General features: G+C 49.3%; 1 protein-coding gene across 1 annotated transcript; it reads left to right on the top strand.

Moving 5' to 3' along the window:
* The first annotated feature begins 9,277 nt into the window (after positions 1-9,277).
* On the top strand, positions 9,278-27,491 carry LOC146333848 (vomeronasal type-2 receptor 26-like). The gene is made up of 9 exons (XM_084825744.1): positions 9,278-9,391; positions 12,611-12,697; positions 13,060-13,148; positions 14,355-14,646; positions 14,783-15,610; positions 20,099-20,308; positions 24,050-24,176; positions 25,556-26,411; positions 27,350-27,491. The coding sequence occupies exons 1-9, from the start codon at positions 9,278-9,280 to the stop codon at positions 27,489-27,491; spliced, it is 2,745 nt and encodes a 914-aa protein (XP_084681870.1).
* The last annotated feature ends 244 nt before the right edge of the window (positions 27,492-27,735 follow it).

Raw genomic sequence — 27,735 nt, 5'->3', positions numbered from 1 at the left:
CAACTCCATCTCTGCAGGCCAGATGATTGCGTCAGAGTTAATGGTGAAGTCTTGTCCTGGGGGAGCGTCTGGATGCAGCCATCCCACTTTTGCAGGGGCAAAAGTGTGATTTGGAAGGAAAATCCAGTTCACAATATCATAATTAGAGGACACCTCAGAATTATCGGTGAAAGAGACTTCATCTCCAGCGCTGTTGTTAAAGTGGACGGCCTTCAAAGAGCCAAGAATCTGAAATGTAAGAGGTGCTTAGAAAATGGGGTGACTGGTTCTTGGGACTGTGAGGGAGGTCTGAAGTCTTCTCATGTACTGTGCCTGCCATTCAGGTTGGGGATTGCTTGGTTCTGTATTCTGTTGTTTGGTTTAATGCTTAGGATGCTTCTTCACTGGGCACTAGCCGTGAGAAGCTGCTTACTCAGTTTTTTCGGGGGGTTGCTTGGTTCCTTCTTGCTCCAACGCACCCTTTCTCAGCCACGAACTGTAAAAATATACATGTCCAGTGTTGGGATGGGGGAACAAGTGATGTGGGAATTCACCAGCCCAAGCCCGATATTTGCCTCTCCTTTGTTTGTGCTCGCCTTTGATTTGGCATGAACAGGAAAGTTGTGCAAAACAAGGAATGAATCTCGCATTTGCATACATTTCTAAAGTTGCACAAATTTCCTCCGTAGACGAAAGGGTGAAATGGTGCATTTGCAAACTTGTGCAATTGCAAACTCTTCCAAAAGCATGTATTTTCGAAAGTGAGCACCAGTTCGAGAAGTTGTGAATGTTTTATTTATTTATTTATTGCATTTATACCCCGCCTTTTTTCCTCTTGCAAGGAACCCAAGGCGGCTTACATTATCCACCTCCTCTCCATTTTATCCTCACAACAACAACCCTGTGAAGTGGGTTGGGCTGAGAGTCTGTGACTGGCCCAAAGTCACCCAGTGAGCTTCCATGGCCAAGTGGGGACTAGAACCCGGATCTCCCGATTCCTCCTGCTCACACTCCCGTTTGGGGTGGTGAGCAGGGCATTTTTTCATGTTGTGTAAGTAGAAATTAAATTCTCCTATAGCCCTTGGAGCTTTTTGGCTTTAATGTCATGCCCCCTCTTTAATGAGCTTCCGTCGTCCATTAAAAACGTGGTTGTTCAGGCAGGCAGTTGGGGTGGGTTAGGGTATTTTAGAAAATGTTTTATTGTAGAATTTTATTGTTTTAAACTGTTTTATTGTATGTTGTACATTGACTAGAGTGGCTGGGTGACCAGCCAGATGGGCGATTAAAAGATATAATAATAATAATAATAATAATAATAATAATAATAATTGATTTGTGCTCGCCTTTGATTTTGAATGAATGGGAAAGTTGTGCAAAAAAAAAAGAGAGTAAATCTTGCATTTGCATACATTTCTAAAGTTGCACAAATTTCCTCCGTAGACTAAAGGGTGAAATGGTGCATTTGCAAAGTTGCGCAATTGCAAACTGTTTTCCCTTCCAAAAGCATGTATTTTCGAAAGTGAGCACTAGTTCGAGAAGCTGTGAATGTTTTGGGAGAGCATGTTCTCCTGCTCACATTCCCGTTTGGGGTGGTGAGCAGGGCATTTTTTCATGTTTTGTAAGTAGAAATTAAATTCTCCTATAGCCCTTGGAGCTTTTTGGCTCATGTCTGCTTGCTTCAACACATCCTGCTATCTCTGTGTGGGCACGAGAAGGAGCAGGGCTCTTATCAGCAAAGACAACAACATCTGAGTTTCAGCTGCTGGCTGGCAAAAAGGAGCGTGTGTGTGTGTGGGGGGAATCCTGCTGTCTGATACCGCAAAGTTTGGGAGTGGGATCAGTACTGCTTTAGAGACCAGCGCTGTGTGTTGTGGGGGCTTGCTTGAATCCTCCCTTCTCGTTCCCAAATACCTACACACCTTCTTAGTACAGAAGTACAAAAAGTCTCTGCTACTGTCTACTCTCTTCCTAAACTCGCTCCAGGGAAATGGTGGCCCTGACAGGATATCTATGGGGAACCTTTTCCTTAGGAACTTTAGTATGAACTAATACAGCTTCTCCCAGACTTGCCATTTGCTTCCGGTACCTGATGGTAAAACCACTTCCAGTCCCGGTTGGTAAAAAATCAACCAGCCACTTCATTGAAGGGAACCAGTTCTGAAGGTGGATGTTACCTGCCATGGCTGGACGTTCAGAAGTCTCCTGCCATCCCCCATCCATGCATGTTGAGATTCAGATGAAGACACGGAATGTAGCGTGTGTGCCACGGAATAGACAGCATTGTAGATGCGGTAGCTGCAACTGATCATGCTCGGATCAAACATGGGGCCTGGCAGGTCCTCCCATTTCTCTTCCCCTGTACACCTCTTGTATCCCCAGAGGAAGGGTTGACCTGGTTTCAGGAACATACAGCCAAATTCATCTTCCCACCATTTATGGAGAAAGATGTCTCCTTGTGGTCGGAGGGGATTTAAAGCCCAGAAGAAATGTTTGAACGCTGGCACATTCCTTCTGTGGACCATGAAGTGCAAAGCACCATGAAAAGGTGTCAGACCAAGACGGCCGAAGCTGGATGCTCTTCCAGCAATTTCCAAATGTGGTATGAAGATCCAAACCTTCCTAAATGAGGTCTTGGTAAAATATTCATTGTCTGCCATTGCCCATCCAACATTTTCAAAGATCTTGGAGTCCCCGAAGAGAATCACCACTTGCGACTCAGTCTGAGTATCGGAATCGATCAGTTCTGATAGAAGAAGAACAAATGCCATGTGGATCATACGGGTTAAGGCCACAAAGATGTCATTCTGCTTGAGCAGTGGTGTCAGTGTCTGGATGAAATGTTCACCACGGTCATCCTTGGGAGCAAACAGCCCAATCCAGTTCCAATGGAAATGCAGGAGCAGCCTGACGATGCCCTCAAATTGAGGCATTTCATTGGGATCAATGCGGAAGAAGGAAGGAAAGACCGTTTTCTCCCTCTGGATAGGTTCAAAGACACCCAACGTGAGCTGTAGGAAGGAATGTCCAGGGGGGTGGCTGTGTTAGTCCATAGCAGCAAAAACAATGAAGAGGTTTGTGGCATTTCGAGGACTAGCCCTTTCTAACAGTGTAAGCTTGCATGGACTATTGCCTTCATCAGAGGCCTGAAGTGTTACCTTGGAGGAAGACCATCATTTCAAAAACGGACTTCTCAAGGTAAGCTGGAGCTCTGCGATCCCCCTAAGACCCCCCCGGGTGTGGTTTTCATCCAAATGTCAGGGCTGCTGTGGAGGTAGGCCCAACACACTTCTTACCATTGCAATGAATGGGCCTTGGTGAGTATCGCAAAAATAAAGATCCTTCACAAGCAACTTGGGGTCTTTTGAGCACCTCCCAAATTCCTCAGAATTATCTCAGGAGGCACAACTCAAGTGCGTCAACACATGGCAGCTGTTTGGGTCAGTTCCACCCAGAGCAACAAAGTGACCTGGAAACCCTGCACATGAAATGGTTGGGGAGACACAGAATACAACACGTGACACAATGTTTGTGGGGCTGAATCAGACACCTTCAAAGTGCCCCCACTCCAAAACCCTTTTGCTAACAGCCTAAGGCACCTGGCTGAAAATAATGCTATTCTGTATGGAAATGTGTCCCCATACCTAAAACACTGACCGACTTTTGATGGTGTGTGTGTGGGCGGTCTGTGTGTGCCGAGTTGGTCTTGGCAGCCAGAGCAACACAGAGCTTTGGAAACCTTGCTCATTTCCGAGTCTTTAAGGGGTCACAACACTCGTTGGTGGGCTCTCCCACACTGGAGGCCTTCAAGAAGAGGCTGGACAGGGATGCTCTGACTTGGAGTCCTGCACTGAGCAGGCGGTTGGAGTCGATGGCCTTGTAGGCCCCTTCCAACCCTACTATTCCATGATTCTATTCTATGATTCTGTGGTAGCCATCAGCCGGAGAGGGAGGTCCTACACCTCCCTGCGAGAAAGGTCACAGGGCTTTCGGTCCACCCTGAGAGGCTTGCAACTTGGGGGAACCACTCGGGGGGCCACAAGGGAGCAGAGGGCCTGGGCCAGGCCTGAATGTGACCCAGCAGACTCCAGTCAGTGACAGTGGTGGAGGACAGGGGTGGTAGAATCATAGAATCATAGAATCATAGACTAGTAGGGTTGGGAGGGGCCTACAAGGTCGTTGAGTCCAACCCCCTGCTCAATGCAGGACTCCAAGTCAGATGGGTGGTGGGATACTGGTGTTAACTTTTTGGGGAGATCAGCCTCCGTTTGCTCCTTGGGAGAGAGGCGGTGTTAGGATGCCGGACGTTATCTGGCTTCTCTGCCTCCTTCCCATTCTGTGTCTTCCCGTCATAGATGCTTTACTGTAAAAACCAAACATTTAGTACTTAGTTAGTTGTCCATCCTGGGTCTTTGGGACAAGCGACTCCTGCAGAAATGACATTTTGGGGTCACGCGACTCCTCCGGAAATGACGTTAGGGAAGCGTCACCCTAGCCCGACATCCTTCTAAGCATTGTGAAGCCCTGGGGCACGTACATACACGTCCCATCATTTTCACTTTCTATCCCGGCATTGCAAAGCACATTTGGAGTCTCCTGAGGAATCCGAACACTGCCTCGAGGCTTCTGAGAGCGAGGGGTGCTGGAGAAACCCAGATGGGCTCAGATGAGTCTGGACTGGTCGGCCATTTCCTCGGCTTTTAGCATTTTATTTCCCAAGGCAGTGGCTTCTTCACCAGTTTAATATGGGTGGGTGTGTGCAGGATTGCGCGGACCTGAATGGTGTGGGTGTTCTTTTCCCCCCGTTTAAATCCTAGTTTGCCGAAATGTCTTCCATGTTGGGGAACTCCCTGGAATTCCGTAAAAGGACTTTAGCTGCTCTCATGGGTATTCCAGAAGGTCTCCTGTGAGGTTGCCTGCAGGGAAAAGTGGCCTGCCCAGAGGGAAAGTGCCCACTGATAGCATTCTTGCCTTCAGTCTTAGACACACGTCCCTGAGGGTAACTGTCATTGAAACCAGCAGGACTTGCTTCTGAGTAAGTCTATGCACGGTAAGTCTACTAAGTCAGTAGACTTGAGTAAGTAAGTAGAGTTGACTAAGCCTACTGGGCGAAGGCTGGAGCTGAAAATTAGTTAACCATCCCCAATGCTTCTCTGAGATCCCACTGAACACAGCAAGGCTCCCCCCTTTTGGGGGGGGGGTCAGGGCACAGGGAGGTCTTGCCTTTCTGGACAAACCTTGGCCTTTCCTGCTCCAGTCCTCAACGTGCTCCGAACCCAGCGTCAATTCCAATCGCGATCCACATTGAAACCAGGGAGTTGGGCCAGGCTGGCTTGCAGATTGGATTGGACGCGCAGCTTCATGAACACGCCTGACCCGTTCCTTTCCTGGGAGGAAGGGCCGTTGAATTCAGTGGGGCTTGCATCTGAGTAGGCTTGCCTAGGAGTACTTGGAGTAGCAGCCCGAAGGTCCCGCATACCCTTCAATGCATTTCCTCGGAACCTCCCCCTCCATTGACTTCAGTGGAGCTTTTATTTCAGAGAGGCAGGCTGTCATCCTCTTCTCCCTTTTGCTCGCCAGGTTGATGGATGGGGGGCTGTTCAGAGTGCTTCTCCCCCCTCCCGGAACGAATGCATCCTGCAGAGCCTGCCATGGTCCTTTTAAAGAGCTTTGGAAGGAGTCCCTTTAGATACGGCATTTCTGCTCAGGCGGGAAAGGGGGTCCCCGTGGCATCCAAACCAGAAAGACCCCTGAAAGGCAGTTGGCTTTCAGTGAGATTCCTCTCTCTCCCTGGAAAGACGCAGCCAACCCCGCCTCCGGAAGGAGGCAGCACCCATCGGTCCGGCTCCGGAATAGGCCCCCATGTGCCCGCAGGCGGGCCGGCAGCAGGGGCGAGTGGAAGGCCGGGAGTGCCGCCAGAACTCCGGCGAGCTCTCCGCCTCTTGCCCCCAAGCGGCTTCGGCAGGCCACCGTGTTGGAGGTGGGGCGGGGGAAGCGTGGGTCCACCAGGTGGAGGTTTCTGCAGCTGGACCCGACGCCCCCCCCCCCCGGCTTGCTGTGTAGTGCTGCCTTTGTTGGGCAAGACAGCTGAGCGCTGGCTGTCGTGGCCGTGATCCTGAATAGGGAAGCACGAGGGGGAAGCACGTTCCGATTGGCACTCTTCCCGTCTGCCTCCGGCCAAACCATGTTCAGACTGAGTCCGAACCCCACTGTTTCCTGTCCGCACCTCGAAGGCACGTACACGGGGGGCTGCAGGGCCAACACCCAGGGCCCAGCGGCTCTGGGGTCCCAAAGTGGCCAACCAGAGCGCGAGTGGTGACCAGGAAAGCACAAAGAGCCCCAATGCCTGGGCCAGCGTGGGCCTGGCTGGGGCTCACCATAGACCCATTTTCTTCCGAGTTGTGAAGGGATTCCAAAGCCGGGAGACGGAGGGCGGGCACCACGTGTGTGCAGGCGCCCACGGCATCGTTGCTACTGTCCTGCAAGCACACAGTGCTCCTTCCCAAGGAAAGCGCTCTTCGCGTGAGGGAAGGGAGCACAGGCTCCAGCTCGCTTCCCTGGTCGCGATGGTGCCGTGCTTTAATGACTCGTCAAATGCAATGCTGCACGCGCTCAGGGGATGTCTCTTCTTTCAGAGTGGGCACCCCATTTCCCCTCGCTCCCTCTGCCCCTGCACAGGGGTGGGGAGCCTCAGGCCTGGGTCCCAATCTGGCCCACCTGGGGTCCCGATCCGGAGTCCCCCAGATTGCCCCTGCCCCCTTCCTCTGGCCCACGGATGGTTTGGGGGCTTCGCGGATGTGCACCTTTCTCCCCATCCTTAAAAGTTGAAATGCCTCTGAGTTCACGGCAGGAAGAACGCGAAGCTAAAAAGGCTGAGTGGGTGTTTGGGGGGCGAGGGTGGGGTCTCCCCTCCCCCCTCCCGCCCAACGCACACATACACATCCATACATACAGGGATGCTCTGACTTGGATTCCTGCATGAAGCAGGGGGTTGGACTGGATGGCCTTGCAGGCCCCTTCCAACCCTACTCTTCTATGATTCTATGATTCTACACACGTTTCTCCTTTGGTCCCATCTGCTACAGGAACGTGGCCCCCAAGAGCTTCTCTGAGCCCAAAGGACCAACCCTTTTGCATGGCATGACGCTCCTGGAAAAAGTGTCCGCTGCTCCCTGCAACCCACCACATGAGGACTGCGAACTGCCTGTTATTTCCGGCCATCCGCTTCCCAACAGTTGACGGTGACTCGGAACTCCGTTGTCATGTTGTGTTTCGCCGGCCGGCTTCTGTCGCCACAGCGTCTTTACGCAAACAACATTTAAAGGCGCGAGTCTTACGAGAGAGGAGATGCAACTGCTGCCACGTTTCAGCTTCTGCTTTCCCACTGCCGTTTAGCGGCCAAACGGCCCGGCAAAGTCAAAATGGAAAAGCTGGGGCAGGAGGGAAGGACTCGAAAAAAGCAAAGGCGCCAAGTGTGTTTCCGGCCATTGAGACGAAGAGTGCATCTAACACAAAGGGAATATGAGAAGTATTGAGCTATTTTATTTATCAGACACAAGTCAGAATAATCCCAACGTATCACATGCATTGGCAGAGGATGAGATGGCTGGATAGCATCACCGATACAATGAGTATGGATTTGAGCACGCTCCAGGAGAGAGCGCAGGACAGGAAGGCCTGGCGTGCTGTGGTCCACGGGGTCACGAAGTGTTGGACACGGCTGAACCACTGAACAACAACAACATTACGTGTATTGTATGTTTAGTTGAAGAATGAGACTTAAGCTACAATCGTATGCCCACTTTCTTGGCAGTACGTCACATGAAACCCAATGGGATTTACTTCTGAGAAGACATAGATACGATTAATTTGTTCCCCCGCCAAAATAATAATAATAAAAGTACCCGAGCTTTTTTGGGGGGCGGGATCTGTTATACTCTTGTCTCTTCCCTCCACCTAATTATCCCATTTTGTCACGATAGCGTACTTATTCATTTGGCACTGCCACCCCGTAAATATGGAGCTAACCCACATTTTGCGAAGAGAAAACTCCCTGGGAAAGACCCTGATGCTGGGAAAGACTGAAGGCAAATGGAGAAGGGGGCGGCAGAGGATGAGATGGCTGGATAGCATCACCGATGCAATGAATATGGACTTGAGTGCACTCCGGGAGAGAGCGCAGGACAGGAAGGCCTGGCGTGCCGTGGTCCACGGGGTCACGAAGAGTCAGGCACGACTGAACAACAACACCCCCCCCCATTGCCCATAGTTAAGCATGCACTATTCTGGCTGCGGGTATCAGCCCCTCTAACAGCGATCCCAGGTGGCGAGTGCCAGCGGAATCCGAGACGAGATACGGCTGCTGAGAAACAGCAGCGGGGTTTCCGCCTGTCTGGAGAAAGCCGGAGCTCTCCGAATCGGGTTTGCAGGTGTGTCGACAGACTCAGGATCCCACCACAGGGAGGACGGCACAGGCAGGGAGCACTCTAGAAGAGGGGGTGCGCGAGGTGATACGGCATCTTCTGAAGGCCTCGTTGGTTCTTTTCTTCGCCATTTGCACCATTAAAGGTCCAGAAAGGAGTCCCTGTCCCCTGCGGGGCATCCTAGCAGCAATTCACTTTGAGAACCTTTTCCGATTATCCGTAGGAAGTTTGTCCTGAAGTTCAGCTGAAAGCCGCCTTCCTGGAGGTGACGTCTGTTGCCTCGTGTCCCACAGCGTTGGAGGATGGAGAAGCGGTTGCCACTCTCCCCTGCGTGGCGACCCTTTGCGGGGTGTTTGGCAAGCATCCCCCCCACCCCGTCCTCCAGGTTGTTAATGGGAATGCCGAAGAGCGCAGGCTGAGCCCTGTGGCACCCCGCTTGATCCCTCCCCCCGACTTGAGGAGGAGCCATTGGCGAGCATGCGCTGAGTATGGTTCTCCAGGTGGACAGACCTTACATTGTTGCAGGGCAGAGAGGCTTCACCGAATCCCCAGAGGAGCAGCTGTGGAAGCCATTTGCATCAGGAGCAGCAAGGTGAGCCTTTGAGCATTTCTGCACCAGGCAAAACTCTGGCAACTTGACCAGGGCTCTCTGCTTCTGCTTAAAATGCAGGATCACAGCTGGCTCCATAATCTGTGAGAAATCATGGAGGATGGGTGAGGTGCCGGATGACTGGAGGAGGGCTAATGAGGAGCTGCCGGGGTCGCCACAGGGTCCCTCAGGTATTCCTCGTTGAGGGATTCCTAAAAAAGATCCAATGGCGAGCACAACACCGCGCATCTGTCTGCATGCGTGAAAACACGTATTTTCGCAAACACGCATGCTCTCCTGTGTGGCGTGTGCATTTCTGCGTGTGCGCATGCCTGCGCATTGTTGTGATCGCGACTGCATTTCTCCGGAAGTGTTGACCGTGGAGCTCGGCAAGGCTGCTGGGGTGAGTGCAGGCCCTTTCTGCGTAACATTTCCTGGCCTGATGGGCTCCATTCTGGGCACCGGAACATGACCCACACCAGCACCCCACCCTGTTCCTCAAACTGCGGGCATCCTCATAGCCAAATGGGGGGGGCATCATTAAGACACCCAAAGCCAATCAGACTGAGGGGGAGGGTGAATTTCCATAGGCACCTGAAAAAAAGAGACATACAACAAGTGATCTTGTTTGGCCCTGCAACGTTCAAGGCGGCAGCAATTGAAACAGGTGAGGCACAACAGGATATCCAGATTTTGGATACAGCTATGGGGAGACTTAGAAGCATGTGAGAGGAAGGAGTTGCAAGATTCTGGGATCTATTAGTGTTCAGAGCTGACAGGATGTCCCAAGAATAGGAGGCCCAAATTATGAGAGAAAGCCGGGAAGAACACGCCAAACAAGTCTTTAATTGTAGAGAAGTACAGGAACCCATAATACGACCGCAGGTAGAAGTCCCACAGCTTAAAGAAACTGTGACACTAACTGAATGGCCCCTTCTGGAATTAAAAAGCTTCGAAGGAGGCTGCCCTTGCTGTGTGAGACCCTTGGTCCATGGAGCTCAGCATTGCCTTTGGCAGGAGTAGGTATATTTGGCCATTTGGGACACTGTCCTGGGCACCATGACAAAAGGGGCACCCCGGAGATGAAAGCATTGGCCTGCGGCTACCCGCCATCTTAATTTCCTTTCCTAGGAATATCTCCGATTCCTATTTGGGAGGAGGGAAAGAAGGTGGCAGGAACTAGAGGCCTTCATTTGGCTTGGAAAGGATCCCAGATGCCACGAAGAAAAATTGCTATTTAAAACATTAATAAAAAGTACGGGGGTTCTTGAACCTCAGCAGAGGTTGCCACATTTCCTGCCTAGCCCTGGTCTGCACTGCCAGGCCGTGGCTCTCCAGGGTTTCAGAGGAGAGACTTTCCCAACCCTAGCTGGAAATGCTGCTGGTGGACCCCGGGACTTTCTGTGTGCAGCATGTCTGCTCCACAACTGAACTATGGCCATTCCATGCCCACCTGTCCTCCATGCTCAGCTCCTCTGTCCTCCCTCCTATATCAGGGAATGCTGGTCAAATCTGCCAATGACACAAAATTGGCCGGGGTAGCTAATACCTTGGAAGACAGAAACAAAATTCAAAGTGCTCTCGATAGACTGGAGCACTGGGCAGGAAACAACGGAATGACATTTAATAGGGATCAATGCCAAGTTCTGCACCTCGGAAAAAGAAGAAGCATCATAGAATTCATAGAAGCATCACTTCCAAATCCCGGGAAGTACTAGTTCCCCTCTACTCAGGACTGGATAGGTCTCATCTGGAGTACTGTGTCCAGTTCTGGGCACCACACTTGAAGAAGGATGCAGACAAGCTGGAGAGGGTTCAGAGGAGGGCAGAGAAGATGGTCAGGGGACTGGAAACAAAGCCCTATGAGGAGAGACTGAAAGAACTGGGCATGTTTAGCCTGGAGAAGAGAAGACTGAGGGGAGATATGATAGCGCTCTTCAGGGAGGTTGTCCCAGAGAGGAAGGCCAGGATCTCTTCCCACTCATCCCAGAGTGCAGGACATGGAAGAATGGGCTCAAGTGACAGGAAGCCAGATTCCAGCTGAACATCAGGAAAAATGTCCTGACTGTTAGAGCAATACGACCATGGAACCAGTTCCTCAGGGAGGTGGTGGGATCTCTCACACTGGAGGCCTTCAAGATGAGGCTGGGCAGCCATCTGTCAGCGATGCTCTGACTTGGATGCCTGCACTGAGCAGGGAGTTGGACTTGATGGTCTTGTAGGCCCCTCCCAACCCTACTCTTCTATGATCCTATGATCACCAGAGGTTGATATCAGAGTGAATTGGGGGGAGGGCAAATGGAGGCACATCGGAGTTATGTGTTTGAATGACTGCTGTGCCAAAAAATGATCCCACGTTTTTCTGACCCTTCTCATTCAATTTGATAGAAAAGAAACTGATGGCCTTGTAGGCCCCTTCCAACCCTACTATTCTATGATTTCCAAAAGCAATTCAAAGGAGAAGAAATTTTGAAGAATTACTCATGGGTCGGGTTTGGGGTTCTATGATTCTATGATTTCCAAAAGCAATTCAAAGGAGAAGAAATTTTGGAGAATTACTCATGGGTTGGGTTGGGGGTTCTTGTGCTTACCTTAGCCATCTGTCGTGGATGCTCTGACTTGGATTCCTGCACTGAGCAGGGGGTTGGACTCGATGGCCTTGGAGACCCCTTCCAACCCTACTATTCTATGATTCTATGATTCTATGGTGTAGACCTGTCTTCCCCCACCTGGTGTCTTCCAGAACTGTTGGGCTGCAAGTTCCATAGTCCCTAGCCACCAAAACCAATGGCCAAACTGGTTAGGAATGATGGGAGTTCCAGTCCAAAACCTCTGGAGCGCACAGGTTGGGGAATGCTAGAACAAAAATTGTGATCTCCATTCTGAGGGATGGCCAAGAAGCCTGGGTCATCTGAGACAGGGTTAAGGGAACATGTCATCCTAGGTCTGAGGGTTCCCTCAGGGAACCTTCTGCAGGATCCAATTTGGGCTGCAGTGCTAGCTCCCCAAAACTTTCAGAAATCCCTGGATTCCATAGGTCTTTGGAGTGGACCATCCCGATAGGTCCTCTGCCACTGCAGGATTTTTTTTCACTGCAGACAGACCAGGCAATGTCTACATACCTGGCTCTGAACTGCTATAACCAGATGCCACCTCCTCCCTTTCCCAGCCATCAGTCTAGTCCAGTGAAGGTTGGCCAAGGCCTGGACTAGTGAATGCTGGCCAAGGCCTGGATGCCATCTTGGACTGGCAGAACTGTTTTCCTCCCTCCAAAGTGCAAAGGGAGCCCAGCAATCTGGGTCGGTGGTTGTTTCGCTACCCTGTTATTATGAAGATAGCAGTAATTTTTGATGAAGCCCCTGTGGATTTCCATCCACCAAATCGATAACAAAGAAACCCAGGAGGAAACATGCTTAAGATAAATGCGCCCTGAGCCCTTTCATATGGGGCTGGGGTGGTGTTTCTGTCTGGTCATTTATTCCTGTGATTTAATCACCCTGCCGGGGACTGAATCGTTGACTGTCTCTCAGGTTCTCTTTGTTGCTGACTGAGAATGGAAAGTCGCTCTCTGACCCTGATGGTTTGGCTGTGGCTACTGCTCATATTTTGTCCCCTGTGTCAGGCCACCTGGAAGATGCCAAGAAGCGAGTGTCTCTTGACCAGGACTTACGAAGTGAAAGAAGATTACTACCAACCGGGAGACCTCATTGTTGGTGGCAATTTACCACTTGGCAGTTGTTATCCCACCAAGGCACAAGACTTTAGAAGATTATCCCTAGAACCATTCTCCCATATTCTTCTGTAAGAAGATCCACAAGAGGGATCTGGGATAGATGCTTGCTTGCTTTGCTCTTGGATGGCAGGTCTATGTCCAGTGATACGCATCTGTTATGCAGCTGACACCTGAACTTTCCTGGTTTGAAATGCGACCTGCAGATACTTGTTATGATCGCCTTCAACCCATGATAAGAGTCAGAGACTTGACGGTTCTTCTTTGGCTTCATTCTGAGCCAGGGGAGAATCCCAGTTTCTCTCACTGGCATGATCAATGGTGCTATGGTATTCTTTCAGGCTGCCTGGGAATTCAACTTTGGAGACAGTGAGGGGGTCAAGTGCCGCTGTTGCATCTCCTGCTGCATGGCAAGATATGTGGAAAAAGGGTGCGCGTGTGTGTGTGAGAGAGGCAGAGTACAAGAACATGAAGACAAGTGTCAGGGGACTTAACTAAGAACTTGGGAGGACACTTCGGACTTTGTTCCAGAAGGTTGTCTGCTTGTGGTTGAGTTCAGAATAAACGGTTTTCAGATTTGGGGTCCAAATCTGGCTTTGCAGAATCATGCCTTAAATCAATTTGGACTGGAGAGGTCATTGGTGGAGAGCTTGCTGTCACAAATCCACTTCCTTGCTGACGGGGAGAACAGCTGATCTACCTCTTGAGGCTCTTCGCTGCAAGGAAGGCAGAGTTAAAACAATAATTTCATGGAATCATAGAATCGTAGAATGGTAGGGTTGGAAGGGGCCTGCAAGGCCATCGAGTCCAACCCCCTGCTCAAGGCAGGAATCCAAGTCAGAGCATCCCTGACAGGTGGCTGTCCAGCCTTGTCTTGAAGGCCTCCAGTGTGGGAGGCTTCTCTGTTAAGAGCTGGAGAATGACTAAAAAATGCTGCCACCAAAAAAGTCTTCATCTAAGAGAGGCTTGCTCTCTTGGTGACTTACAGCAGATCAGCAAGGATCTGACTCTCCATTGTTTAATAATCGCACCAACAAATGACTCCTTCCCACCCCATATGATACTGCTGAAAGGAAGAAAGCGTGGGGATAAGCAGGAGTGGATTTGTGTGTGCAAGGATTGTTAAGCCTGGTAAAGCTGTCCTGTGGCACATCTTCTGGGGAATCATTTGTTCATTTGTCGTTCGTTATAATAGTCTTATAATAGTCTTATTGCAGTGTTATCACTGCATTTTCACTTTACTTGACCGCTTCCTTCAAAGGATTTGCATGACGACTCGTGCATTTGTGGGACGTCAATGAATAAACGAGATAAATCATAATACATTTGCAGAACTTGATGGGCCGTTGATCTATGATCCATCAGGGCTCTTCTGAAATGCAGCTGGTGATACTGTGTGTGTGTGTGAGAGAGAGAGAGAGTGAGAGAGAGAGAGAGGGAGGGAGGGAGGGAGGGAGAACACACCAACCATATGAATTTCTCTATGAATCCTTAGTTTATGGACTGAAGATAGCTTTGATCTAGAAGCTTTTGTATCTTTTTGAGGAGGGCTGAACCAGAAAGACTGCATCACCCTTCACTTCTTGGTAGTCCAGCTGGAATCCCCACACACTTCCCAACGTTGTTCTCCTTGCAGGATAGAATTTATTTATTACCAGCACATCTTGGCCTTGGTGTTCGCCGCCAACGAGCTCAATAAGGACCCAACTCTCCTCCCCAACACCACGCTCGGCTTCCGCATCTATGACCCCAGGGACATTGTGAAATGGATCTATGTGAGCACCCTGTCTCTGCTCTCCACACGGGGAGGAATGGTTCCCAATTATAAATGTGACAGGGAGGCTAAACTGCTCTCTGTTATCGGGGGCCTCGACTCTGAATCCTCAAGGCAGATGGCCTCCATCTTGGGCATACTCAAGATCCCACAGGTAAGGGCATTCATGTGGGAAGAGACGTGGGGCTTCAGCAGAACTCAGGAACACATTTGATCCAGGCACTGACAACACTGTTCAAGCAGAGGGTAAATTCTGTTGCAACGGACTAACAGGGAATTCCTTCCTGCAGCTCGGTTCTGGCTTTTCCAACAGCATTCAGGGAGAGAACAGGGCATTTCCTTCCTTCTTCCGGATTGATCCTGATGAAGTTCCTCAGTATGTGGGCTTAGTCCAGCTGCTCCTGCATTTCCGCTGGAACTGGGTTGGGCTGGTTTCCTACACTGATGATGGTGGTGAACATTTCATCCAGGCACTGACAACACTGTTCAAGCAGAGGGACATCTGTGTGTCCTTCACCAAAATTCTGGAGCCTGATGACAAGATCTTACTGCCAGGAGATATACTTATTCATACTCCTAGTTCTTGGCTCGAGTCCTCAGTTATTCTTCTCTTTGCGAACGGAGAAGTCCTGACATTCATATTTTTCCTTCAAAGGGCCAAGGCCTCATTAAGGAAAGTTTGGATCGTCACATCCCACCTTGACTTTTCTGCGAAGGGATCCCCATTTGGCTGGCAATATCTACAACCTTTCCATGGCGCTTTGCACTTCAGAGTCCACAGAAGGGATGTGCCAGGATTCGAGCATTTTCTCCAGGCTTTAGATCCGTTAAAAGCACAAGGAGACGTCTTTCTCCCTGACTGGTGGGAATGGGCATTTGGCTGTAAGATTTTGAAATCAGGCCAATCCTCTCAATGGGGAAAGAGGAGTTGTACTGGGAAGGAGAAGCTGGAGGACTTGCCAGGCCCCAGGTTCGAAATGAGCATGACGAGTCACAGTTACAGCATCTACAACGCTATCTATTCCGTGGGACACACGTTACATGCCATGTACATCTCAGGATCCAGACGTGCAACGACAGGGGAAGCCAAGTGGCTTCTGAAAGTCCAGCCATGGCAGGTAATGTTCTCATCCAGATTTGTTGTTGTTGTTCAGTCGTTCAGTCGTGTCCGACTCTTCGTGATCCCATGGACCATAGCACGCCAGGCCTTCCTGTCCTGCGCTCTCTCCCGGAGTGTGCTCAAGTTCATATTCATTGCATCGGTGATGCTATCTAGCCATCTCATCCTCTGCCGTCCCCTTCTCCTTTTGCCTTCAGTCTTTCCCAGCATCAGGGTCTTTTGCAGAGAGTTTTCTCTTCGCATTAGGTGGCCAAAATATTGGAGCTTCAGCTTCAGTATCTGTCCTTCCAGTGAGCACTCAGGGTTGATTTCCTCTAGGATTGACTGATTTGACCTCCTTGCAGTCCAGGGGACTCGTAAAAGTCTTCTCCAGCACCACAGTTCGAAAGCATCAATTCTTCGGCGCTCAGCCTTCCTTATAGTCCAGCTCTCACAGCCATACATTACTACTAGGAAAACCATAGCTTTGATTAGATGGACCTTTGTTGGCAAGGTGATGTCTCTGCTTCTTACTATGCTGTCTAGGTTTGCCATAGCTTTCCTCCCAAGGAGCAAGCGTCTTTTAATTTCATGGCTACAGTCACCGTCTGTGGTGATCTTGGAGCCCAAGAAAGTAAAATCTCTCACTGCTTCCATTTCTTCCCCTTCTATATGCCAGGAAGTGATGGGGACAGATGCCATGATCTTAGTTTTTTTAATGTTGAGTTTCAAACCAGCTTTTGCACTCTCCTCCTTCACCCTCAACAAGAGGCTCTTTAGATCCTCTTCGCTTTCTGCCATTAGGGTGGTATCATCTGCATATTGGAGGTTGTTGATAATTCTCCCGGCAATCTTAATTCCGACCTCTGATTCATCCAACCCGGCGTTTCTCATGATGTACTCTGCGTATAAGTTAAATAAGCAGGGTGACAATATGCAGCCTTGTCGTACTCCTTTCCCAATTTTGAACCAATCGGTTGTTCCATGTCTGGTTCTTACTGTTGCTTCTTGACCCTGGTACAGGTTTCTCAGGAGACAGGTAAGGTGGCCTGGTACTCCCATCACTTTAAGAATTTGCCACAATTTGTTGTGATCCACACAATCAAAGGCTTTAGCGTAGTCAATGAAGCAGAAATAGACGTTTTTCGGGAATTCTCTTGCTTTCTCCATGATCCAGCGAACGTTGGCGATTTGATCTCTAGTTCCTCTGCCTCTTCGAAACCCAGCTTGTACTTCCAGTAGTTCTCGGTTCACATACTGCTGAAGCCTAGCTTGTAGGATTTTGAGCATCACCTTGCTGGCATGTGAAATGAGCGCAATTGTGCGGTAGTTTGAACACTCTTTGGCGTTGCCTTTCTTTGGAATTGGAATGTAAACTGACCTTTTCCAGTCTTGTGGCCATTGCTGAGTGTTCCAAATTTGTTGGCATATTGAATGCAGCACTTTAACAGCATCATCTTTTAGGATTTTAAATAGCTCAGCTGGAAGACTGTCATCTCCGCTAGCTTTGTTGTTACTAATGCTTCCTAAGGCCCACTTGACTTCACTGTCTAGGAGGTCCAACTCAAGTTCAGTGACCGCATTATCATGGCTATCAGGGACATTCAGATCTTTCCTGTATAGTTCTTCTGTGTATTCTTGCCACCTCTTCTTAATCTCATCTGCTTCTGTTAGGTCCCTGCCTTCTTTGTCCTTTATCACGCCCGTCTTTGCACAAAACGTTCCCTTGACTTCTCCAATTTTCTTGAAGAGATCTCTAGTCTTTCCCATTCTGTTGGTTTCCTCGATTTCTTTGCATTGTTCATTTAAGAAGGCCTTCTTGTCTCTCCTTGCTATTCTCTGGAAATCTGCATTCAGTTGGATGTATCTTCCCCTTTCTCCCTTGCTTTTCGCTTCCCTTCTTACCTCAGTGACTTGTAAAGCCTCATCAGACAGCCACTTGGCTTTCTTGCATTTCTTTTTCTTTGGGATGGATTTCGTTGCTGCCTCCTGAACAATGTTATGGACCTCCGTCCATAGTTCCTCAGGCACTCTGTCTATCAGGTCTAATCCCCTAAATCTATTCCTCACCTCCACTGTATATTCATCAGGGATATGATTGAGGTCATATCTGAATGGTTTAGTGGTTTTCCCTACGTTCTTCAATTTAAGCCGAAATTTTGCAAGAAGCACCTCATGATCTGAGCCACAGTCAGCTCCAGGTCTTGTTTTTACTGACTGTATAGAGCATCTCCATTTTGACTGCAAAGGACATAATCAATCTGATTTCGATATTGACCGTCTGGTGATGTCCATGTGTAGAGTCGCCTCTTGTGCGGTTGGAAAAGAGTGTTTGCTATGATCAGCGTGTTCTCTTGGCAAAACTCTATTAGCTTTTGTCCTGCTTCATTTTGTACACCAAGGCCATGCCTGCCTGTTATCCCGGTGATTTCTTGACTTCCTACTTTAGCATTCCAATCCCCTATGATGAAGAGGACATCTTTTTTTGGTGTTAGTATTAGAAGGTGTTGTAGGTCTTCATAGAACTGATCAACCTCAGCTTCTTCGGCATCAGTGGTTGGGGCATAGACTTGAATTACTGTGATGTTGAATGGTTTGCCTTGGATTCGTACTGAGATCATTCTATCGTTTTTAAGATTGTACCTCAGGACTGCTTTTCCCACCCTTTTGTTGACTATGAGTGCTACTCCATTTCTTCTCAGGGATTCTTGCCCACAGGAGTAGATATGATGGTCACCTGAATTAAATTCTCCCATGCCTGTCCATTTTCGTTCGCTGATTCCCAAGATGTCAATGTTCAATCTTGCCATCTCATGTTCGACCACCTCTAGCTTACCTTGATTCATTGATCGTACATTCCAGGTTCCTAAACAATATTGTTCTTTACAGCATCGGATTTTCTTTTCACCACCAGACACATCCACAGCTGAGTGTCCTTTCGGGTTTGGCCCAGCCGCTTCACTCTTTCTGGCGCTACTTGGAAATGCCCTCTGCTCTTCCCCAGTAGTATATTGGACACCTTCCGACCTGAGGGGCTCATCTTCCGGCGTCATCTCTTTTAGCCTTGTGATACGTTCCATGGGGTTTTCTTGGCAAGAATACTGGAGTGGGTTGCCATTTCCTTCTTTTCTGGTTTGAAATGTGATCTGCAGATACTTGTTATGATCCCAGTTTCTCTCACTGGCATGATCAATGGTGCTATGGTTTTCTCGCAGGCTGCCTGGAAATTAAACTTTGGAGACAGTGAGGGGGTCAAGTGCTGCTGTTGCATCTCCTGCTGCATGGCAAGATATGTGGAAAAGGGGTGCTTGTGTGTGTGTGTGTGTGTGTGTGAGAGAGAGAGAGAGAGAGAGAGAGAGAGAGGCAGAGTACAGGAACATGAAGACAAGTGTCAGGGGACTTAACTAAGAAATTGGGAGGACACTTCGGACTTTGTTCCCGAAGGCTGTCTGCTTGTGGTTGAGTTTGGAATAAACGATTTTCAGATTTTTGGTCCAAATCTGGCTTTGCAGAATCATGCCTTAAATCAATTTGGACTGGAGAGGTCATCGGTGGAGAGTTTGCTCTTCACTGCAAGGAAGGCAGAGTTAAAGCAATAATTTTAAATAATAGTCATGGAATCATAGAATTATAGAATCATAGAATAGTGGGGTTGGAAGGGGCCTGCAAGGCCATCGAGTCCAACCCCCTGGTCCATGCAGGAATCCAAGTCAGAGCATCCCTGACAGATGGCTGTCCAGCCTTGTCTTGAAGGCCTCCAGTGTGTGTGTGTGTGTGTGTGTGTGTGTTGAAGAGAGACGGGCGGGGTTAACATACCAACCATATGAATTTCTCTATGAATCCTTGGTTTATGGACTGAAGGTAGCTTTGATCTAGAAGCTTTGTATCTTTTTAAGGAGGGCTGAACCAGAAAGACTGCATCACCCTTCACTTCTTGGTAGTCCAGCTGGCTCTTTGATGACATGAGCCGACCTCCTCCAGCCCCCACCCAAAGATGTCAGAGTGTCTCGTAGCAAGTAAACACCAGCTCACCCCCACCGCGAAAACCAGTGGGGAGGATTCATGGAATGGTTACTGCCCGAAGAAGATGCATCTCAGATTTGTCTGGTTCTTTGGGAGGTCTGGGGATCATTTTGACACCGGACCCCCAGGAGGTGGAACAGACCCCTCCATAAGTGCTGAAAAATACAAATAGGAAAGAAATATTTCATGGTATCTATAGTGACTATGGAGTCTAAACAAGGCAAACAAGGTAATTTTGACCCTTTCAGTTCATAGCCCCTATGGACACCTTTTCTTTTTGAAAAGAATATATTTCTTTACTGAATTTGGTGGGTGTTCAGGGGCTGCATATGGCTCCTTGTCCAAATGTTGCCCACCCCTGAATTAAACGATGGAGAACAGATGAAAACCATCTCCTTCCTTGATAACCTTCACAGTACAGTAGAAGACACCAGACCCTACTCACGGTCACAACCCTGTTTGCTCAGCATCTCTCTCATTTCAGATGCTTGTCTCCTTGAGGAACGTCCGGTTTAACAACAGTGCTGGAGATGAAGTCGCTTTCATGGGAAATGGCCGGAGATATGACATCCTGAACTGGATCTTCTTCCCAAATGGGTCTTTTAATCCTGTGGAAGTCGGATTGATAGACCCAGGAGCTCCCCCGGGCCAAGACTTCAGCATTCGCTCAGAAGGGATCGTGTGGGCTACAGAGGTGGGGTGGAAGTGAATGTTCCGAGGTCATGGGAGAACTGCAGAAGGTTGCACTTCTGCCTAGATGTCCTTCTAGATAGAACCAGGGCCTACTGAGGCCAGGGAGGGGCTGCTGCCCTGTGGTGAAGTGCTGGCTTTGCATGCAAAAGATCCCGGGTCCCTGGAATCTCCAAGTAGGGCTGGGATGAGATCTGGTGCTACCTTCCTTTCCCTATTACGTTGGCCTTTTATTCAAAGCCACAGTCTCACTGCTTTAATGGACAGAATGGGGGCCAATCAACTTTAGCTCAATCCAGATAAGATGGAGATGCTACTGGCAGGTGGATTATCTCTGTTCAGCTTGTTTTGCAATAGGTTGTTGGACCTATCGCAAATCTGAATCGAAAGATCCCTCTATGAGGCCGCAGTATCTGAATGAACTCCTCTTCACGTATGTTGCTGCCTGTGCTCTGAGATCATCACCTGAGGCCCTGCGCCAAGGGCCCTCACAGACTGAGATAGGTCAGTGGCTATTCATGAGCAGGGCCCTCTCTGTAGTAGCCCCCAGATTGTGGTATATCCTCTCTAGCTAGGTCCTCCTGATGCCTACTGTGTTGTCCTTTGGGCACCAAGCAAAGTCATTTTGATTTTCCCAGGTCTTTTAAAATAATATAAAGTCACTGCTTGTTTTATTTTGAAGGATACACTTCCTAGGGGTAGACGGGCAGCCCCCGTCTGTGTTCTCCAGGGCCCCACTGAGCCCCTGCCTCTGCTTGTGCACCCTTGGACCCATGCTTGAGCCCCATGCCCCTTGCCAAGCTGCCCACACTTATTCAAGTGTGGACACAACTGTACTGTGTCCAGTGGTGGGCACCACACTTGAAGAAGGATGCAGACAAACTGGAGAGGGTTCAGAGGAGGGCAACGAAGATGATCAGAGGACTGGAAACAAAGCCCTATGAAGAGAGACTGAAAGAACTGGGCATGTTTGGCCTTGAGAAGAGAAGACTGGGGGGAGATAGGATAGCACTCTTCAAGTCCTTGAAAGGGTGTCCCAGAGAGGAAGTCCAGGATCTCGTCTCGATCATCCCAGAGTGCAGGACACGGAATAATGGGCTCAAGTGACAGGAAGCCAGATTCCGGCTGAACATCAGGAAAAAAGTCCTGACTGTTAGAGCAATACGACAATGGAACCAATGACCTAGGGAGGTGGTGGGCTCTCCCACACTGGAGGCGTTCAAGACGAGGCTGGACAGCCATCTGTCAGGGATGCTCTGACTTGGATTCCTGCACTGAGCAGGGGGTTGTACTCAATGGCCTTGTCGGCCCCTTCCAACCCTACTATTCTATGATTCTGTGATTCTACTCAGGATCCCTCTGCCTGCACCACGATTGCCATGTTGCAAAAAACCCATGGCGATCGCAAGAATGTGCACATGGACTTATACGCAAAGTGCAGCTGTGAATTCATAGAATAGCAGGCTTGGAAGGAGCCTGTAAGACCATCGAGTCCAACCCACTGCTCTATGCAGGAAACCAAGTCAGAGCATCCCTATGGAATCATAGAATACTAGAGTTGGAAGGGGCCTGTAAGATCACTGAGTCCAACCCACTGCTCTATGCAGGAAGCCAAGTCAGAGCATCCCTATAGAATCATAGAATAGTAGGGTTGGAAGGGGCCTGTAAGACCATCGAATCCAACCCACTGCTCTATGCAGGAAGCCAAGTCAAAGTATCCCTATAGAATCATAGAATAGTAGGGTTGGAAGGGGCCTACAAGAACACAGAGTCCAACCCCCTGCTCAATGCCCATACATGCAAGATTACAGGTGTAAATGGGTAGGTTGGCAAGAGGGGGCAGGGAGTTGAGCAGGGGCAGGGCTCAGCAGGAATGGCTCAGGGGTGCAGGGACTCCAGGACCAAAACAGGTGCCCGCACTGTCCCTAACGCTTCAGGCTATGCTTAAAAATAGCACTTTTCATGTTTTAGCTGCTTGGGATCTGTCTCTTCTTTTCAAAGTATTTTAAATTATGGCTTCCGCTCTTGAAACGTTTGATGTCTTTTATCATTGGTTGCATTGCGTTTGATTTCCTCATATATGTTGCGCCGAGAGCGTCAGAGACACAGACATTTAATTAAATGAATAAATTAAGGGGAGGGCTGCAACCTTGTTTTCCCTTTATGGGGCCATGACTCCGTGATGGAGCACCTGTGTTGCATGCCGAAGGTCCCGGGTCCATCTGCAGCCTCTCTAGCTGACATTGGGACAGCTTTTTGTTTATTCGGTCAGTCGCTTCCGACTCCTCATGACTTCATGGACCAGCCCACCCCAGAGCTTCCTGTCGGCTGTCGCCACCCCCAGCTCCCCAAGGTCGAGTCCGTCACCTCCAGAACATCATCCATCCACCTTGAACTTGGTCGGCCCCTCTTCCTTCGGCCTTCCGCCTTCCCTAGCATCAGCATCTTCTCCAGGGTGTCCTGTCTTCTCACTATGTGGCCAAAGTCCTTCAGTTCTGCCTTTAAGATCATTCCCTCAAGTGAGCAGTCCAGCTTGATTTCCTGCAGTACGGACTGGTTTGATCTTCTCACAGTCCAAGGCATGCTCAGAATTTTCCTCCAGCACCACAGCTCAAAAGCATCGATCTTCCTTCGCTCAGCCTTCCTTATGGTCCAGTTCTCTCAGCCATCGGTTACCATGGGGAATACCGCTGCTTGAACTATGCGGACCGTTGTTGTCAGCGTGATGTCCCTGCTCTTCACTATTTCATCAAGATCCGTCATTGCTCTCCTCCCAAGCAGTAAACGCCTTCTGATTTCCTGGCTGCACTCAGCGTCCGCAGCGTCTGAAAGACAACGTCTGTCACTGCCTCCACGTTTTCTCCCTCTATTTGCCAGTTCTCAGTCAAGCTGGTTGCCGTAACCTTGGCTTTTTTGAGGTTGAACTGCAACCCAGCTTTTGCACTTTCTTCTGTCACCGTCGTCATGAGGTTCCTCAGCTCCTCCTTGCTCTCAGCCATCAAAGTGGTGTCATCTGCGGATCTGAGATTGTTAATGGTTCTTGTCCAAAACCCTGGAATCCACTGCTGGTCAGAGGCAAGCCTGAACTTGATGGACTTGCTGTAAGAGTGGCTGGGTGACCAGCCAGATGGGCGAGTAATACATTTAATAATAAACAATAAATAAATAATAAATAAGGCCGTGTCCAATATGCCTATTTGTGTCATCGTATACATTATATACTCCGGGAGAGAGCGGAGGACAGGAAGGCCTGGCGTGCTAAGGTCTATGGGGTCACAAAGAGTAGGACACGACTGAATGACTGAACAACCATACGTCATATATGAACAATGTGATGTGGCTGCAAAAAAGGCCCATGCTGTTTTGGCTGAACATCAGGAAAACCTCCTGACTGTTAGAGCAATACGACTGTGGAACCCATTACCTGGGGAGGCGGTGGGCTCTCCCACACTGGAGGCGTTCAGGACGAGGCTGGACATCCCCCTGTCGGGGATGCTCTGACTTGGATTCCTGCACTGAGCAAGGGGTTCGACTTGATGGTCTTATAGGCCCCTTCCAACCCTACTATTCTATGATTCTATGAGCCTCTATGATTATATTTGCAGATCTCCAGAAGAGATTTGGCCCTCCAAACGGGTGAACCTATACACTATACAATGGGAAAGTCCACTGACTACCTCCAAGTCCTGTTTTCTTCCATGTCTGTCATGTGGGAAACCTCGACTATTCCCCCCTTCCCTTTCAGATGTCGCCCTCGGCGAGGTGTGTGGAGGAGTGCTCTCCGGGGCACCAGAAGAAAGTTCCAGAGGGGAAGCCGCTCTGTTGCTATGAATGTGTCCGTTGTCCAGAAGGGACCTTTTCTAACCGGACAGGTAGTGGAAACTTCATGAGCCTTATTTAAGTGCTGAAGATACTGGGGCAAGGACAGGACAGGACATGGTGCAGATCTTGAATTAGGGGCAATGACTGGAGTTTTCTCAGTGGATGAATTTCAGTGTTGCTTTGCAAATCTGTGCAGCTGAACTTGCTTGCAGAGTATCCACAGGCGTTGTTTTAAATGTATATTTATTTATTACATTTCCAAATCACCCAGCAGCCGACGCTCTGTGGGCAGATCACGATGACTGAGCCACAAAAAGCACCGTCAAATACAAGATGGAATGCCAGCGCTTAAAACTGCGTGCGAAATGTCAGCGCTTAAAACTACGTGCCCCCTCCAAACCTAGCAGCGCTGTAGAGATTTAAAATACAATGACGGCTTTAAAACAACAGCACGGAAAGTCTGAAATGCCTGGGGAGCGTTTGTCTTCTGAAAAGCGGAGCATAAATAATGAGAATAAATAAGAAATTAATAAATTAGAAATGTACTAGAATAGATCTCGGATCCAGCAGGGCTCTTCCGACGTTCCCATGAGAAGCGTCTAGTAAGACTTTGTGTCCCTTTGTATCAATAGAACCACCTGGATTTTTGTGAAGGATGTGTGTAGATGTCTTCTGAAGGGATGTTTGATGTTGTATGCCGCATTCAGGAGAACCATCAGGGTACAGTACCCCAGTCCCAAACCGATTGCCCCTTTTCCTGCACGGTCTTCTATAACCTGCCCCTCAGCCTCTGCACCAGCACTTATCCGGGGCGTGTGCGAGTTTATAACCTGAAAAAAGGCTGATATTTCTTTATGTGCCCATTCAGAGAGCACTGGCGATATCGGTCCATTTCCCAGGGTAAAAACCTAGCCTATTCCCCCCTTGCAGAAGGGACTGGCAAAGGGGACCGTCCCGTCGGCTTGTTTTTGAAGCGGGCTGCCCCTTTTCTGGCTGCCTTCTTAAGAAACAAGCTACTGAAGCTGGGCGAGAAGGCGGCCGAAGGACGGCTGTCCTCTGGGGAGCAGAAGCTGCAGAATGGATAAATCCATTGCTTTCTTGGGGGGCTGAACTGGCCACCACAAAAAGGACGTCTGCGGCAGGTGTGAGGGACTTCAGGAGGCGATGAATTGCCCTTGTAACAAGCATGTGGCGTAACACCCCTCTCCAGTCCCGGATAGATGGCTTTCTGTGATGGCTGCTTTTTGCACCTTGCCCCCCAGCCTTTCTCCCAACGCCTGTCCTGAGGGCAGATATGAGGGGAGTCAATATTCCGAAGAAAATGATAGGTCTGCACTTACTTGCTCATTCATCGTGGCATGAACTGGCTTCCAGAAAAACATAACCTGTGTCATCTTTGAGATACTTCAGTAACGCTTGTGTGTTCCAGATGCAGATCTCTGTGCCTCATGTCCAGCTGATCAGCACCCAAACAGGAACCAAGACCAGTGCATTCCCAAGAAGATCCACTTCCTTTCTCATCAGGAGACACTGGGGTCCATTTTGGCATCTCTGACACTTTTCCTCTGTCTGATCGCATCTCTAGTACTGGCCACTTTCATTCAACACCGTGACACGCCCATCGTCAAAGCCAACAACAGAGCCCTCACCTACGTCCTCCTCATCTCCCTCCTGCTCTGCTTCCTCTGCTCCTTCCTGTTCATCGGTCAGCCCACAAAGTCCACCTGTCTTCTCCGACAAGCTGCTTTCAGCATCACCTTCTCTGCCGCTGTGTCTTCCATTTTGGCCAAAACGGTCACCGTGGTTCTGGCCTTCATGGCCACCAAGCCAGGAAACGTGGCTAGAAAACTCTTGAGGGCACAACTGACAAACGCCATTGTCCTGGCCTGTCCACTCATCCAAGCTGTGATCTGTGCTGTCTGGCTGGTGACTTCTCCCCCATTCCCAAACTTGGACTTCCATTCCCTGGATGGAGAAATCATAGTGGGATGTAATGAAGGCTCGGTCACCATGTTTTACACTGTCCTGGGCTACCTGGGTTTTCTGGCTCTCATCAGCTTCACGGTGGCTTTCCTAGCAAGGAAGTTGCCTGACAGCTTCAATGAAGCCAAGTTTATCACCTTCAGCATGTTAGTGTTTTGCAGCGTTTGGGTCTCCTTTGTGCCAACCTACTTAGGTACCAAGGGGAAGTCCATGGTGGCTGTGGAGGTCTTCTCCATCTTGGCCTCTGGGGCAGGTCTCCTGGGTTTCATCTTTCTCCCCAAATGTTACATTCTCCTCCTGAGGCCTGATCTCAATTGCAGAGATCATCTCAGAAGGAACAAATAATCTGTGAGTGGTACCCTTTAGAAAACCCCCTGCTCATTATTTTCCCAGCCAATCCATCACATTTCCCCATCACATTTATCAGTAGAGAAGTTAATGTGATCTTGTTTGTTTTCTTTGAAAATAAAAGTACCCGGTCCAATCCATTCTTTCTCTTTGTTTCTTTTTTGTCTGGTGCAGCTATTTTGGCAGAGCAGTTCTAAAAATCCAGACTGTGACATCTGGCAAACGGTTCTCATGTGTGTATTGAAAGTTGTTAGAAAGTAGTCATTAGTCACAGATTTTGGATGAAAGAAGCAGTATAGTCACTGATAAATTGTACAGTTTGACAGTATTTATTGTCAGCCTGTGGACAGGCCCCTTCTTCTGTTTTGTGTTACATGAAGTACCTCGATAATCCTGAATTCATGAACAATTTGGCATTATTTGGATGGGGACTTTCTCAAATCCATGCTCCTCTTTCTATCACCGACCCCCTGAGCTGATGGAGAATTCTCCGGTCAAACAACTTTTGTTTCAAGGTTCAAAGTACAGGGGACGGTCACACATCTAGAAGTTGTGTGTTGATATTATCGCAAATAAATAGCAACCATGGTGTGAATAGATCTGGGCCATGGCAGAGGGGAGGGTGACCTCTTCATCCTATGTCTTGTCCCAATTGGGGCCCCCATGGCTTTTCTTTGCCATGCAATGGAATCATAGAATCATAGAATAGTAGGGTTGGAAGGGGCCTACAAGGCAATCGAGTCCAACCCCCTGCTCAATGCAGGAATCCAAGTCAGAAGCTCCTGTTGGCGCCAGTGAGAGCTTCCCTTCTGGTGCAAACAGCAGTTTGGGGGGGATGGCTTCATCAGGGCCTCTGGAGCATGAGAAAAGAGCCATGCCCCTTCTTGCACAGTGCGGTCCCAAACTTACTTGGTCCCCCTCCTATCCATGGTTCCAACGTGGAAGGAATGCTGTTGAAGATCAGGCCTAGTTCGACCCTGACATCTTCCTCTCACGATGAAACCCGCTTGTCCTTCCACACGCAGAAACGCTAGAGGCATCACAGCCATCTTTCCAAATATAGTTTCTCAGTCCCCAAAGGACAAGGAAGTGGTGAAAAAGCCCGGTGCGCTTTGAACAAAGGGTGTTGTCGTGTTCGGTCCATCATGAGGCTGTTGAGGTCCCAGTCAAAGCCTCCTAAATTTCTTTACAAACTTAGCCACAGGAATGGGCAGGTGAGGAGAGTGCCTTTTCTCCAGTGGCCCCCAAACTGTGTGATATCCTCCCCAGTTCAGTCCT

The sequence above is a fragment of the Heloderma suspectum genome, chromosome Z (genome assembly GCF_057233095.1).
Source record: "Heloderma suspectum isolate Gila_16-S chromosome Z, 16-S_ref, whole genome shotgun sequence".
NCBI classification, from domain to species: Eukaryota; Metazoa; Chordata; class Lepidosauria; order Squamata; family Helodermatidae; genus Heloderma; species Heloderma suspectum.
Note: the sequence above shows the minus strand (reverse complement) of the source record. Positions and strands in the feature narration are given on the sequence as shown.